General features: G+C 48.0%; 1 protein-coding gene across 11 annotated transcripts in view; it reads right to left on the bottom strand.

Moving 5' to 3' along the window:
* LOC101327326 (peroxisome proliferator-activated receptor gamma) overlaps window positions 1–15,892 on the bottom strand; it is a 222,901-nt gene that overhangs the window by 18,578 nt on the left and 188,431 nt on the right. For all 11 annotated transcript variants that reach the window (XM_073787718.1, XM_073787717.1, XM_019944609.3 and 8 more), the window contains 4 exons: window positions 15,145–15,667; window positions 13,877–13,954; window positions 7,687–7,737; window positions 5,447–5,585 (listed from right to left, as the gene is read on the bottom strand). In XM_073787718.1, coding sequence (XP_073643819.1) covers window positions 5,447–5,585; window positions 7,687–7,737; window positions 13,877–13,954; window positions 15,145–15,667 — 791 coding nt within the window. The remainder of the gene's footprint in view (window positions 1–5,446; window positions 5,586–7,686; window positions 7,738–13,876; window positions 13,955–15,144; window positions 15,668–15,892) is intronic.

Here is a 15,892-nt window from a genome sequence, read left to right as displayed (position 1 = left end):
TGCGGAGATCTGCCCACCGGATCTGTTTGCTCTCTCCCCAGGCACGTGAGAGACACCGTATCAGCCTCCCAAGCAGCAAGGAGTGGCTGTGTGTCCCAGGGCACTTCCTGATTGGCCCAGAAAACCCTCCCCGGCACCGAGCCTGTGCTTGTTGCTTTGTGAGGCCGAGTGAAGCTCGTGGGACCACAAGAAGAAGCCGGGCCCCTGCAGTCCCTGTGGGAGTTGGTCCACCTGCCACTCAGACACTGGCTTTGGATTTCACATGAACAGAATTAACTTCTAGTGTTAATTAAGCCCATGAAATCTGGAATTTATACGTAACTACAGCCGCAGGAATTACCTTAACTAACAATTATATCCGTGAGCTTGTGCAAAAACCAAGGCAGAAAAGCTTTGTTTCCTTTGAGGAACTGGCAGAACTTTTCCTTTAGGGCATAAACCCGGCATTTAATCACGTTTCCCTTTAGCTCACGCACCACGAGGTCAGAACCAGTTTAGGACCCAATGGATGATACAGTAACCCTTCACGTATATTTTCCATGGTCACCTTTCCTTCTTATGAACATATTTCCTATTTAAATTGTATTTAAAGTATTTGGCAAGTCAGCTCAAATTCACTGTGTAAGGGCCCACATTTAAGTAAATATCTAAACACCTATTTCTCAATTTCTGGGGACGTGGTGCAGTGGAAGGAGACCCTGTACTGGGATGAGACTGAATTCGGGGTTCTGTTTTGGCCTGATCTCTGCCACTCCTAATTGTGTGGCTTTAAACACATTAGCAACTTCCCTGAGCCTCAGTCTCCAAAATCATAAAATGAAGACACGAGGGGAAATTAAAATCTCCTCTAGCCCTCATCTGCTATTATCTATGATCAGTTACACATCCTTCACCTAAGATGCATCTGGAAAGTGACACAGCTCGAAAGCAGCTCCGACCCCCAACTCAGGCCATTCAGATGCCTGACTACGATGGAGGTGCAGCTGAGGAGTTAAAAGCATAAACATGGCATCAGTCAGACCCCAACTCAAGGCTCAGCAATGCCAAGACCATACGATGACACTTGTGTTTCAATCTGCTTATGGAAAATGGGGGTAATAATGCAGGTGGAGGTGCTCGAAGAGTTACCCATGATAATAGAGATTACGACGATAGCAGCGTATTCAGAGGGGAAAATGAAATAGTTTTACAAAAGTGCCTCCCAGGTAGAAAGATGAAAGCTTCAGAAGTCTAAGAAATAGTGGGTATTTAAAAATAAAGTCTGAACGAAGAGGGAGAAGAGAGGAAACGTGCTTTCTTACACTAACACCAGACGTGACGTGCGGAAGGAATGATAGAGTCAGAACACAGTGATCAGGGCAATAATCAATTTGGGCAACCACTGTAACTACTAGGGAACCAGATACTCAGTGTCACCCTACAAGTCACTCGTGAACTACAAAAGGAAAAGCGCAGACACCCGACAATGGCTGCCCTATTTTTAAAAAAATTATTTTTATAAAAATAAAACACAATAAAAAACGGCATCACCAGCAGTAGGACAACCCGACATCAGGCACCCCTGGACGTGGCCCAGTGAGGACACACATCACCCGTGCTTGCAAAAAAACGGCAAGCCCGAATCTAACCACGAGGAAGTGATCAGACATACCTAGACTGTGGGACACCCTACGGGACTCTTCAAAAAAAGTCAACGTCACAGAAAACAAACAGGTGGAGGGACTCTTTTAGATTAAAAAAGACTGAAGAGACTGCAGTGGTTGAATGGTGGCCCCCAAAAGATATGTCCACGTCCCAATTCCTGGGACCTGTGAATGTGACCTTATTTGGAAAAAGGATCTTTGCAGAGATTGGAGGGATGCAGCCACAGCCAAGGAACAGCTGGCGCCACCAGAAGCTGGAAGCGGGAAGGAACGGAGGGAGCACGGCCCCGCCAAGGCCGTGGTTTCGGATTTCCGGCCTCTAGACCTTCTGCTGCTTTAGGTCCCCAGTTTGTGGTCATTTCTCATGGCCTCCCTAGGAAACTGAAAGTGGTAAATGCACTCAATGTGACAAATGAATCTTGAGTGGAGCCTGTCAAAAAAATCAAAAACCAAACAGCCACAAAAGACATTGTGGGGACAAGTGGGAAAATTGAAATATGGACTGGATATTTTTATGATATTATATTACCGAATAATTAATTAATATTAATGAATAATCAAGAATGAATTGTTAATTATTCTGATTAATATTAATGAATAATTCTGATTTCTCTTAGGTATTATATGATGCCATAATTATGGAGGAGAATATTCTCAGGAGTTGCATGAAAAACACTTATGATTTAATACGTATTATGTGTGCAAATGTGGAAAATGTTAACAAAAACATTTAAAGTCTGATTAGAAGAATAAGCCAAGAGGGTGGCTTGGGAAAGAACTGAAGATGGGGATGGGAGGAAGGTGCGCCTCCCTGCTCTGTGAGGAGCACGGGGCCCCAGGGCCTCTCCCTTGGGGCAGAGCCAGCCACCAGCTCTGGGCCGATGCCACGACCAGCAATGGTTCTTCTCTGGACATCCTGTAACTCTGCTGGCTTCTAACGGCTCCCCTCCTTCTACCTGTTTTGCAACTTCTAATTTGCAGGGAGCTGGGGAATCACATGATCAAACTCAGTCCACGTGAACCCAAAATTGGAACGGGTGGGAATGCGTAAGACGAAAATAGAAGGCTGGAGTTGGTTTTCGGCTTTCTGGCTGGCAATGTTAGTCAGGTGTGGTGGGAAGTACACAGAGCTGGGACCCAAACAGCCCTAACCTCTGTACTTACCAGCTGTGGGACCCTCGGCAACTCCCCTGACCCTTCGAAACCTCAGTTTCCTCAGCTACTGAAGGAGGTGAGCGCCACACGCCTCACGGAGCGTGAAGATGAAATAAGACGGGAGAAGAAAAGCACCAAGGCACCTGGTCACCATAGGAGCCAGCAGCAGCTTCTGGGGTGGGGGGGATGTACGGAAAGGCTCCCAAGTGATTTCTGGCCTGGTTTTCAGCACAGGGCAATCAAGGTCAACTGGCCCAGCAGCTGCGCCTGATTTGAGATCTTATCACCTGTTCCAAGCCCTGCTCCTGGAATGAAATCTGATTGACAAGACTCAGTCAAGGGAAGGGTTTCCCTGATAAGATGTGAATTTCCTACCGGCCCTTTGTCATGAGTCATTACCTCTGTGAGCAGAAACCATTGTTAAGGGAGCACGTCCTGGGTGTAGCCTGTGTTCTAGGGTATGTGTGATCACATCACTCGCCTTCAAAATTAAAATGATGCTGGTAAGAGACCAGCAGCACCATGTAGCCGTGCCTGGAGAAGAGGTCAAGTTTAGGAAGCTGCTCTTTCGCACCCCAGGCTAGCGCAGCTCCTGAATTCTCCCTAAAGCAGGAGATGTGAAGACACCCTTCATGGCACTGCTGGGCTAGAAACCTGGTCTCACGCTAATCACACAAGCAGCTCCAAGGGCACGATACACCCCTCCTGCGGCAAAGCCCTTGGGGGGTTGGGAAACAGCAGCTGACATATTTCTTTTCTTTTTAAAAGTCTGTCCATCTGTCTGTCCTTTCATCCAGCCTTATAAGGCAGTTTATTTTTCAATGCGGAAAGTTTTCTCTACCCACCATCCACAAATACGGCTTGAGTACTGAAAACACACGCAGTAAGGTATGCTTACAAGGCACTCAACAGAGGTCCCTTCCCCTGGCTACGTTTTGTTTTTATTTTCTATAAAGAAGATGCTGTCTTATAAAGATGTTGTTATCCATGTTACATGATGAGTGAACGGAAGCTCAGAGAGATGAACTGACCTCCCTGAGGTCACACAGGTAGTAAGACATGGAACCGGTGTGAGCCCGGAGAGCTCTTTCTGTTACCCCTACCTCCTCAGAGCGCATCACCGTGGCCTGGTCAACTGGAAAGTTCTGCTCAGGTTTCGCCCATTCGGTGAGCACACTGGCCTGCCAAGCGCTCACACGGAGCGGCTATTCTCACGGGGCAGGGAAAGGAGAGCAGGGCGGGGAGCCAGTGACGGCAGTGCAACGGCTACGTCACTTATTGAAACGCTGTGACCTGTGGGCCACACAATCATCTGGAAACCTGGCAAACTAATCTCGAGCTGGTCCCGATCATTCTGTCCGCAGGGCTGGTCAGGTCAGCTTCCCTAACTACTCCCTCTGCTTCCATTCCCGTCCCTTGCCCCCCGCCCCCCGACCCCTGCCGTCTATTAGTAAGAAAGTACACAAAGGTCCCACTAAATCATGTTACTGAATATGTCACTCCTTTGCTCAAAATCTCCCAGGACTTCCAATAACCAGCATAACACCCCAAGTCTTTGCCCAGCCCCACGTGATCTTCCCCAGACATCACCTCACGTCACTCTCCCCCTCGGACCTCTAAGTTCTAGACGCGCTGGCCTTGTGCTGCTCCTAAGTCCTGCCTCAGGGCCTTTGCACTGGCTGCTCCTTTGTGCCTTGGGTATTCTTCCCCAGACTGTCAAGTGACCTGTTCCCTCACTGTAGTCACGTTTCTGTTGTTGTTTGGGGCACATCTTTTCAGAGAGTCCCTTTCCTAACCACCCTAAGTTTCTTTTTTACTCTCTGTCCCTTTACTCTGCTTTATTTTTCTTAGTACCCTGAAATTACAGTACGTATTTATGTGTTTGCTTGTTTGTTCCTCACCCCTGCCCCGCCCCAGCACGTGAGCAGCTCCACCCAGGGAGCTTTGTCTGTCTTGTGCACCTCTGTGTTCCTGGCACCTAAGAAGATCTGGCTCACACAAGACCCTGAGCAATTATCTGGTGAATGAGGTGCTCAGCGGGTCCCGATTCCCTCCTATAAATAAAGATGAGGGAGGCAGTACTGTGTAGAAGTTCCCAAGGGCCTCGGCTCCAGCATTCAAAGCCCAGACTTATGAGTTACTGACCCTGGGAACTTTTAGGGGCAAATGACCCTTTCTCTCACAACTTCAGTCTCCCTATCAGAAAAACGAGGATGGTGAGCTCTGATCTTGTAGAACTGCTATTAGGATTAAACGAGGTCGTGCACGTCAAACGTCTCCTACAATGCTTGGCACACAATAAGGGCTCAATAAATGTCAGCTGTGATAATCACCACAGTTCTACAATGATTATTAATGGCATTGCACACAATCTGACAGGTGAGACTACCCCAGAAGATAAGGGACTGCCCTACATCACACAATAAAGAGAGGCGGGGGTAGGGACTGTGGACTCTCTTCTAAGATCTCAGAGTGGAAAAGAGGAAAACATACCCTCCACCCCGATCCAAACATGATTATCTAAGGCAGGAGGACATCCATCATCTCAGGAAAAAACAGCAACAGCACATATAACCGATTCGATTTTCACCCCAGGATCTGATGTGAACCCTGGTGTGCTCACACTTGCCAAGCCAAGAATCACTTACGCAAATCTGTTCCGTACTTCAGGCCCGGTTTGGGCACCCAGCCCTTGCTTCGGAAGTGATGGTACGCCATGTACGTAGTCCTGAACGTAGGCTGAACTACGCGGAAGGCGTTCCAGAGCTTCACAATCGTTAAAGGCTCCTACGGTTGTTGGGGGAAAACAAAGCATTATGACGTATGTATCCACCCATTATCCAGCCGGTGAATCAACAACATCTATACTAAGTGTGAGCAGAAGATAAACAAACACGGTGCCCATGACAAAGGGTTTAACCACAAGATCCAGACCCGCGCTATCCAGTGTGGCGGCAGCCAGCCACTCCTCTGAACTTAGATGTGTTGCCAGTGTTAAAAGAACACTGAATTTCAAAACTGAGAATGAAAAAAAGAATATAAATTATCCCAGCAATTTTAAATATGTTGGGTTAAATATACTATGTAAATAATGCAAATCAATTTCAGCTGACTTAAAAAAAAACCTTTTTAATGTGTCTACCAGAAAATTGAAAACTATGCATGTGGCTCCCATCTGAGGCTCCCATCATGTTTCTACTGGACAGCACTGCCCCAGAGGACCTGTGAGAGGCCCCCTTGAGACAGCAACCCTGCAGGCTGGTAACAGCCAAGCGAAGCGGGGGAGGGCAGCGGAGGGGCTGCTGGTGGGAGAACAGTCCAGGCAGAGGAATGGGGGCGGGCCGGGTGTCCACCAAAGCCAGAGGGCGCACGTTGCAGCACGCACAGACCCTAATGGGTAGCTGCGGTTTGCCAGGCCACATTCAGAAAAGCCAAAAATAATTCTGTAACATTTTTACAAAAACATGTTCCATTTATTCTTTGAAACTAGAACATTTATTGCAAGGCACAAGTTAGTAATCCAACTGCTTCAAAGGGAATTTTGTTTCTAAGGTCGGACTTGAAGACGCTGAGAACGGTTCAGAGAACAGTCTGACGTGCCAACACAAAAACACAACAGGAAAGACCAGGTAAGTTTGGAAGGTTTTCCGCTTCATTTCAGTGCTGACTAAAACGGCCAGTCCTTCAGTTAGTTGGTTTACGGATCGGTCACTCAATGAGACTTGCTCAGTTTGTCTCAGTCTGAGATTTTAACACCATAAGTATGAGCTAGAGTTGGGTTTTTTTTGTTTTTTCTTTTCTCCTTTAAACAAAACAAAACAAAACAAAACAACCGGTTGTCCCTAAGGTGGAAACTCCATATGTGTGTGGTCTTGAAATCCACCCCCCTCCAAAACAAGCAACAGTCTCGTGGAGAAGGCCGAACTTCCGGCTTGGACAGCCCACCGAGTTTCAGAGGCTGAGGGTTCTACAGAGCAGCTGGAACGCCCCGACAAATGTCAGTGAAGGCCCAGGGAAGGAGGTGGGGTGGGCTAAGGACGGCCCCCCTCTCAGACAATGGGTCACCCGTCAGCCAGACACCCGTTTCCAAACCACTGGGATACTCATGAAGGGGACTTACACAGTTAGAAGCGGATGAATGACGAAATACGTACCCTCAACAACAGAATAAAATGTATTTTCTCTGTTCTAATGTTCTGCTTACCTTTTTCATCTTAATTTTAATTTCACGTGAATTATTTTGAACAGGTATTGTATTCACATGGGCGAAAATTCAAGAAGTACAAAAGTATACGGTGAAGTCTCGCCTTCCACCCAATTCCTCTACCAGGAGGCAAGCACTGGGATTAACGTTCTGCTAAGGGCAGCAGGATACAGCACAAAATCACGGGCTTTGGAGCTGTCCTGACATAGGTTCAAATACTAATTCTAACCAGACCAGCTGTGTGACCCTGGGTGAGTTACGTGTTTCCTCAGCCTCAGTTACCTCGTCTATAAAAGTCTTTACAGGCGCAAGTTGAGGACTAGAAGTACTGCATATAAAGTTCCTAACTTACCGCCTTTACCGAAGCAGGTGCTAAAACACGGGTAGTTTCTATTTTTGCTGTTAATTTTTGGTACCGCTCTGACAGATTTCCTGATCGTTATAGAAGATACTGCTATCCTCCTAGTCTCTGGGAATGAAATTCAGTCTGAAAGGGTCAAAGCTGGCTTTTGCCTGAACAATCCCAATTCAGGACCCAAAGCCTAAACTTAGAGAAAAAATTCAATTCCAATTTTATCCAGTGAAAGTGGACACATTTGTATTACAGCAATATGGAAATTACTACAACCTGCTTTTAACATCAGGGAAATTTTAAGTGGACTGGGTCTGAATAAAACATCTTACCTTCTCATAGTAGATACTTAGACATCCCAGAGCATAGACCAGGAAGAAGGCCTAAAAACAGAGCAAGCAGAAAATGCTCATCAGAAACTGTGCCATGTTGAGAAATTATTTTACAGACTGATTTCTCTTTGCGTTAAATACAAATTAATGTCCTTATCACCATCCAAATGGTCACATATTTTTAAACATAAATGGTTCATTCAAATTTCAAGGATTAAAATATGAATGTCATAAAATGGTTTAGAATCAGTACAACACATTTCTATGAAATTTTCCATGTATTTTTTCTTTATAAAAACACACGGCTAAACTGAAAAACGATGTAAATAGCAACAACAATAGAAACCTGTGCTCATTGGATTTTCCTCTGTCAAATGACCTTACTAAAGTGAGAAAAGAATTTATAGAAAAAAATAAGTAGAAAATTGTGGAAAGTGGGCAACGCAGACTTGGTTTGTGTAAACCAAATGAGTTTCTTGGTCACTCTTGCTGTAAAGTGATTTCCGATCGAGTAAACCCCATCTTCCATTAACCTCATTAAAAGGCACCATGTTTCACTCACGTGGGGAGGCAAGAGGAACGGCAGACAAGGTCGGGCCCAGTTGAGTAAGATCACACTGACGTGGAAATAAAAATAACTTTCTGACAAAAACAAGACAATGCCAAGCACTGACAACAGCAAACAGGCCCCGGTGTTGGCTCTGCCTGTACAAGGGGATTAGGATCTGTGCTGATGTCTGAACAGCTCAGGTGAGGCTGGTCTGTAGTAGTCAGTGACGAAGAAATGGTGGCTCTAAATGCTACTTTCTTTTTTTTTTTGCGGTACACGGGCCTCTCACTGTTGTGGCCTCTCCCGTTGTGGAGCACAGGTTCCGGACGCGCAGGCTCAGTGGCCATGGCTCACGGGCCCAGCCGTTCCGCGGCACGTGGGATCTTCCCGGACTGGGGCACGAACCCGCATCCTCTGCATCGGCAGGCGGACTCTCAACCACTGCGCCACCAGGGAAGCCCAACTACTTTCTTTTTTAACATGAGGATGGAAGATGAGATTTCAGGTATCCTGGAGGGGCCTCTGGTGCAGGTGGCAGCAGGAAGGTGGTCCCTGCCCTGAGCCCTCAGGCTTCTGCTCCACCACAGTGGTGCTGATGGCTTTTTTCCTCCCCGCCCAGGGCTCAGGACTCAAGTGTACACAGGCTGTGAAGGTGCAGGGCTTTCAAGCAGTGACAAGGTCCTGCTAAGGAAACACCGTCCTGACCCTCAGGAATTGCCCCAATCCACCCCACCGTCATCCTCTCCTGGCCACCTGATGACACTTCTCTTTACAGCAGTGGTCCTTTAAGTGTGGTCAGTCTGGGGATCCTGGGGTCCCCATGACCCTTGCAGGAGCTCTCAAAGTCAAAACCATTTTGTGTGATCAAGGCATTATTGGCCTTGTTCATACTCATTCTTCCCAGAGGCTCCAAGACACGTGACACCACAACAGACTGAGCGCAGCAGCAGATGTGAGAATCCAGGGGACTTCTCTTAAGCCAGACCTTAAAGTCTTTGCCAAAATGAAAAACAATGCCACTCTTTTCACTGGATTTGTTTTGTTTTGAAAGAATAGTTATTTTAAATAAAAATATTATTTATGTTAATGTATAGTGGGTTTATTATCATTAATTTAAAATGAGTTAATAAACACATATTTAAGTTTTCATTTTAATGTATAATTTGGTAAACACTGACATATAACCCACGTAAAAATACTCCTTGGGGTCCTTCAATAATTGTTAAGAGTACATGTGGTTTGAGGACTACTTTATTTATTTATTAAATTTTATTGATTGATTGATTTTTGGCTGTGTTTGGTCTTCGTTGCCGCACGTGGGCTTTTCTCTAGTTGTGGCGAGCAGGGGCTACTCTTCCTTGCGGTGCGCGGGTTTCTCATTGCGGTGGCTTCTCTTGCGGAGCACAGGCTCTAGGCGCATGGGCTTCAGCAGTTGTGGCACGCGGGCTCAGTAGTTGTGGTACGTGGGCTTAGTAGTTGTGGCTCGGGGGCTCTAGAGAGCAGGCTCAGTAGTTGTGGTGCACAGGCTTAGTTGCTCCACGGCATACGGGATCTTCCCAGACCAGGGCTCGAACCCGCGTCCCCTGCACTGGCAGGTGGATTCTTAACCACTGCGCCACCAGGGAAGTCCCTGAGAACTACTTTAGTTCTACCCAGATCCAAATCGAGAGCTTCTCTGAAGATGCAGGTGGTTACCTGCCAGGCCCGCTTCTCTGGGTCCAGCGCCCTGATCCTGGCCGCCGCCACCTCGCGCCTGGACTTCTGCGAAGGCCTCTGTGCTCCGGCCCCGCAGCCCGTCCCCGCAGCCCGTCCCCTAGGGCAGCCCGAGCTACCTTCTCAGCACGTGAAGGCCCCTGGCTCCCAGGCGTCTCGTGGCACTCGCCCAGCGCTCTCCCTACATGGTCGCTTCACTTCCGTCCCCGGACACACTGAGCTCACTCCTGCCTTCGCCTTTGTAACTGCTGCTCCCACACCCGGAGTCAAAGGTCCCTCCTCAGAGAGCTCCTCCCTGACCACCCAGTTTGTGTGACCCCGTTCCGATCGACTTCCTCAGAGCATTTACGTTCGCCTGAAAGTATCTTTCTTAAGTGTGTCTCTCCAGCTAGAATGTAAACTCTGTGAGACAGAAACTCTGCCTGCCGTGCCCTTGACCTAGAAGGGGCTCAATGCTTGTGCTGAAAGAATAAAGAAGCAGGTGTGGATCCCGCCCATGGTCTGGAGCACGTGGCCAGGCTACCCAGGGCAGGTCTCCCAGCTCCGTTTCCTCGGGGTGGACACTGTCCTGCTTCTCCTTTAGCTCCTGGTGACAGCCTGCTGCTTGCTCTCCTGTGGCCCACTACTTATTAACGCAACGCACTGCTTTTTCAGATGGACACAGATGGTGGCAAAAAGGTGCAACAGAAAAGAAAAGGTGGTTCCTCAAAAAGCCAAGTCCTTCTTTTCCTTTCGTTTTCCCTCAACTTTCCCTTCTGGGTTCACAGTGGTAGAACAGGAAGATCCTCTGAGATAAGCAGACCTGGGCTGAAATCTCGTTAGCTTGGAAGTATCACTTAAACCCTCCCACTTCATCTAGAAAATGGGGATGATCAAGCCTTCTTAAAGACTTAATGAGGTTAGATTTCCTGAAGACTTACAAAGACCATGCTGGGAGTTCCCTGGTGGTCCAGTGGTTAGGAGGTGCTTTCACTGCCGTGGCCCAAGTTCAATCCCTGGTCGGGGAACTAAGATCTCACAGACCGCAAGGCACAGCGCCCCCCGCCCCCCGCCCCAAAGCATGCAAAGCACCTAACTGCTCAATTCATTTCGTTTCCCTGCCTTTCTAAGAAGACACTGTAGCTGGGAAAGGTTCAATCCAGTCCTTGCCTAGGAAGAGATGACCTCCTGGTATCCATAAGAATCTAAGTTCTTCAGAAACTTTCCATTATTAGCAAACACACATTTCCCTAAGAACTGATGAAACCAAAGCCTCGTTTATAATTGGCCTAAAATAGCTTTTATGAACCTCTGCAAGCTGCTCTTAGGCACTTATTATACATGGGGAGAATCTTAATCCAACGGAGTTGGCTTTATTTAGAATTAAGTCATCAGCAGACCGGGGAGGTCTGTGGAGGCTGGAGACTAGACCCTCGAAATCTCATGAGTAAGTTTTTACTGTGATAGTACTAATAAGATGGACGGATGAGCTTCATGATGGTTTAATGTCTTGTCACTAAATCCGGTCAGGGCCTGAAGCGTTGAAATGAAAAACAGCTCTCAGAGACAGATCCCTCAGTCAGCTCGCTGTTACCATTCTCAAAACCTAAGAACCGCTTTGAATCACCACAGCAGGGCTGCCCGTGTTCCTGAGGGCCATTTATGGAAACATGTTACACTGTACGGGTGGTACCACCAAACACGGGTGATTCATCCAAGGAAACCTGCCAAAACAGAGCTGGGAAGCGGAGCCAGGCCTAACTGCACGCTCCCTGGAAACTTCTGCAACACGTCTCTGGAATGTTCTCAGGAACCGAGCGGCCTCCAAGAACAAGCACCACCTCGCCTCCTGCCTTCCATTACTGTGGCATTTCTTCAGCGGGTGTGTGGGAGGAGGGAGCAACACAGTCAGTGAAAAGCATCAGCTGGTCCCCGCCTGGAGCAGTGAGGCTCGGCCCCCAGCTTCTGACACCGAATCCTCTCCCTCCGCCCGCTGCTGCTGCCCCTACAGCTGAGAGGCTGGCTGCCTCCTGACGGCTCAGCCCTCCAGCATGCCCTCACCCGGATGCCAGCTCCGGTCCCTGCCACTCCCCTGCACAGCCGCCTGCAGTGCCCCGGTGCCACCAGGACCAGGTCAGACCCCTACTCATAGACGCGCCCTCCGTGATCTCCCCTCCTGGGCGGCCGCTTCTGGGACCATGCTGCATGCAAGGGCCTGCCGTCCCGTGTCCACGTGGCAATCCCCTATTTACCCTGTAACACCTGCAGGTACCACCAACCCTGTAAAGTCTTTCCAGGTGGCTCGCATCCCTTTGGAGCCCACCAGTTTCTGTGCCCATCCCACCTTGTACACATCCACTTAACAAATAATTATCAAGCGCCTCACAGATGTCAGACGTGGGGTACAAGAGGAGCAGTCACAGCCCACACACCACACGGTGTCCGTCACACTGAACTGCAATTTGTGGCTCTCTTAGGACCAGAGCCACATTCTGCTTCTCTCTGTACCGTTAGTACTCCGCCCAGTGCCCGGCACATAGCAAGTCCCTGGTAATCTTTTTGCTAAACACTGATTGCAAAAGGAAGAGTTCCAAGCAGCCACTAAGTAGCTTTCACAAGTGACTTAATAACGATGGTAATGACAGAAACAGCAGGCACAATGCTTACTGAGCATCTACGATACACCAGGCACGGTGCTGAAACCGTCACGTGCACTACTTAATTCCAGAACGTATTATGAACAAGGTGTTACATCACCCTCATCTTACAGAGCAGAAATCTGAGGCTCAGAGAAGTCAAGGACCTAGAGGATGGTGTCCCCAGCGCTGTCCAACAGAGTAGCCACGGGGCCTGCTGAGCGTCTGAAACGTGGCTGGCACAACCGAGAAAAGGATTTTTAATTCTGCACAATTTTAATTAGTTTCAACAGTCACATGCGGCTAGTGGCTACTGTGTTCCACAGCAGACTAAGCTGTCTCATTTGTAAACTGAGGAGATGAAGTAAATAAATCCCAACATCCTTTCCTGCTCTGAGAGCCCGTTCTTTGTACCGCTGGCCTCACTGCAAGGAAGGCAGCACGGCCTAGCAGGTGAAGAGAATACGGAGACACAGTCACTTCTCTGTGAACACATCTATGAAATGACCAGCGTGGACGCTTTCAACAAGCACTGCCTGAGACCAACAGATACGCCAAGCACTGAGCTAGCTGCTGCAGGAGCCTCCGGACAGGCAGGAGCACCCCTGCAGAAGGGCACAGCCAAGGACAGGAGAAGGAGGAAGGGGCGCTGTCGTCAAAATCGGGTACAGTACAGACATAAGCAAAAAAGGGGGGACTGATGGCCGCGTGAACACAGGACAGAGGAGCCCCAAATCAGACGGAAAATATAAGGCAGGTTCAGAAAGCCACTTGCAGCAACTTTTGAGAACGCAGTAAAGGGAACACGTGTTAGTAATTCTGCAGAAGGAAATACCTAGAATCCATTTACGTAATTAGCAGTCGCTACATGACTCGGGGCCTGCATCGAAGCCTGTGAAAAGCTGGTGAAACTCCATGAATATGCTAAAACCCACTACACACTTTAAATGAATGAATGGTACGGTATGTGCTCGGTGTCTCAATAAACCTGTATGTTTTTTAGAAGCTGCTAAAACTTAGTAACACAGTATCTGGACAATCTGAAACCTTGATGTGAAAAGAAGTGCTCAGACAACCCCCTTGAAACCTCTGTGGGATGATACGGGGCAGGCCCGCCCTAAACGGACATCTTAGAATCGATGAAATGAAGGCCGAGGAGTGAAATGCAGGCATTTCACTGCATGTGGACTCTGCCTGCGGCGACCTCAGTACTGGACTGCACGCGGAACTGCATTTTGAGGTGGACTCATCTACGTGGCATTGCCCGGGCCCAGAGACCGACAGCTGAGAAGACGACATGCTGGGAACATACCTCTTCCAGGCTGAGCTGCAAGTACTCAAAGATCCTAAATGGATTTCTTCTGCATATCAGTCTCTTTTTTGGCGACATCTGAAGAGAAAAATAAAATATATACAGAACAAATGGAAGCACTACATGTTACCTGGAGGAGGGCGCATTTTAAAACGAACGTTTTCTTCTAAATTTCCCCGATTCACATTTGTTGGATTAATCCGGTTAAAAAATAATTTATTTATGTAGAAAAATACTTTATTATTTATGTAGAAAAAGAAGTTTTCGTTTTTCTACTACAGCTGACCCTTGAACAACAAGGGGGCTGAGGTGCTGACTCCGGGCAGTCGAAGGTCTGCGTGTAACTCACAGCCGGCCCTGGCCCTCCACGTCTGCGTTCTTTCCTATCTGCAGATTCAACTAACCGCAGGTCGTGCAGCAGTACGGTATTTACTACGGAAAAAAATCCTTTCGTAAGGGGACCCACATTCAAACCCATGTTGTTCAAGGGTCAACTGTATTAACATTTTGACTTAGTTCCTTTCTTTTATCGCCCATGAACTTTTCCTGCAGTTGTGATCATTTTGTTGGTCAGTTTTATGTGCTGTATTTTTTCACCCAACTGCACCTCCCAAGCATATGCCACGTTCTTAATGAGATTTCATAAACTCCACTCTAAAGGCGAGATATTTCTTCAAATGGGTGTTTCTCATGCTATTTAACTATTAGACTGTTTCTCACTTTTAGCTGCTACAGATGTTGCTGGGGCAACTATCTTGTAGGTCCCTGAATGAAATGGATCTAGTTCTGTGCCCCAGCCTCCTCCTGTGAGGGCTGCCCTCCCCACCTGAGCCCCTGCCCTCCCCACCTGAGCCCCTGCCCACCGCTACACTCAAGACTGCATAACCACCGTTGCATTTCTTCTTCTCCCTGGCAAGGGAGAGAATGTTACTGGACCTGCGTTACTTTATATGTTATGTATTACAGATATGTTATTTAAATATTATATATATATATTCATATATTTTTTAAAGTTAAGCTATTCACAGACTTTGAAGTTTCAGTTGAAACAGCCCTCACGACTACTGAGCCCTCAGGGCTGGGACCCAGGGCTGGCTGGTGCCCTTGGAGGGTCTGCAGTGTGTGTCCTGCACCAGCTCTCACACGTCCCGGGTGCTGAACACGGGCCTGCTACCAGCTCCGAGTAAGGGACGTCCCTGTTGGCCAGCATCTCCTCTGGGTCAGACACAGATGGCTCTGGAGGAGGTGATCTCTCTCCTTCTACTTACGTTCCCACCTGAGGCGTCTTCCCTCTCACTCACGTCACACACGACTTCCTCCACCAGCACGCAGTGATGCTCAGGCCCTCTCTCTCTGGCCAGGACCAGACCCGCTCGTTGGCTGCTGTCCCCAGGCTGAGCACCAGAGGGCGGGAGGAGAACATCCTGTTTGCCCCAGTGCACATGGGGCAGAGGAGCGGTGACCTCCGCCACATGTTCACCCGAGCCGTGGGTAGGTATCGGGTCAGGCCTGGAGTCATGCAGGCAGTCTGATCGCTTGCTGGGATCCTCCAGATCGTGTGACTTTCCTGCAACCCCATTCATGGCAGAAAGTTTCTCTCTATCTGCTGTGCCTTCCGTTTTGGAAACCATTTCAGAGTTCAGCTCATTACACAACTGGACCTCTTCATTCCTTTGCAGACGAAGATGCTGAAGGGGCTTTGTGTAATCCTCAAGGAGTCTACGCACTGTGCTCTCATCCTGGCCTTGTCTTCGCATGAGGTTTGTGGCCCATTCCATGCTACGCTGATACCTGCAAAGTAGAAATTCTGTTAGTAACAACACTTAAATTTCAATATTTACAAGACAGCAGAATGTGTGATAAAGATGGGAAGGCAGTATGCCAAAATGTCTATAGTTCTTCTCAACGATGGGCTGTAGGTTGTTTTCTTTATACTTTTTTGCATTTTCTAACTGCTCTGCAATAATTATCTACTACTTTTTAAAAGAAATTTTTTATTTTATTTATCTTTGGCTG

This window comes from Tursiops truncatus, chromosome 10 (assembly GCF_011762595.2).
Source record: "Tursiops truncatus isolate mTurTru1 chromosome 10, mTurTru1.mat.Y, whole genome shotgun sequence".
Taxonomy (NCBI): domain Eukaryota; kingdom Metazoa; phylum Chordata; class Mammalia; order Artiodactyla; family Delphinidae; genus Tursiops; species Tursiops truncatus.
The sequence above is the reverse complement of the archived record's forward strand: the minus strand, read 5'-3'. Positions and strand labels throughout refer to the sequence as shown.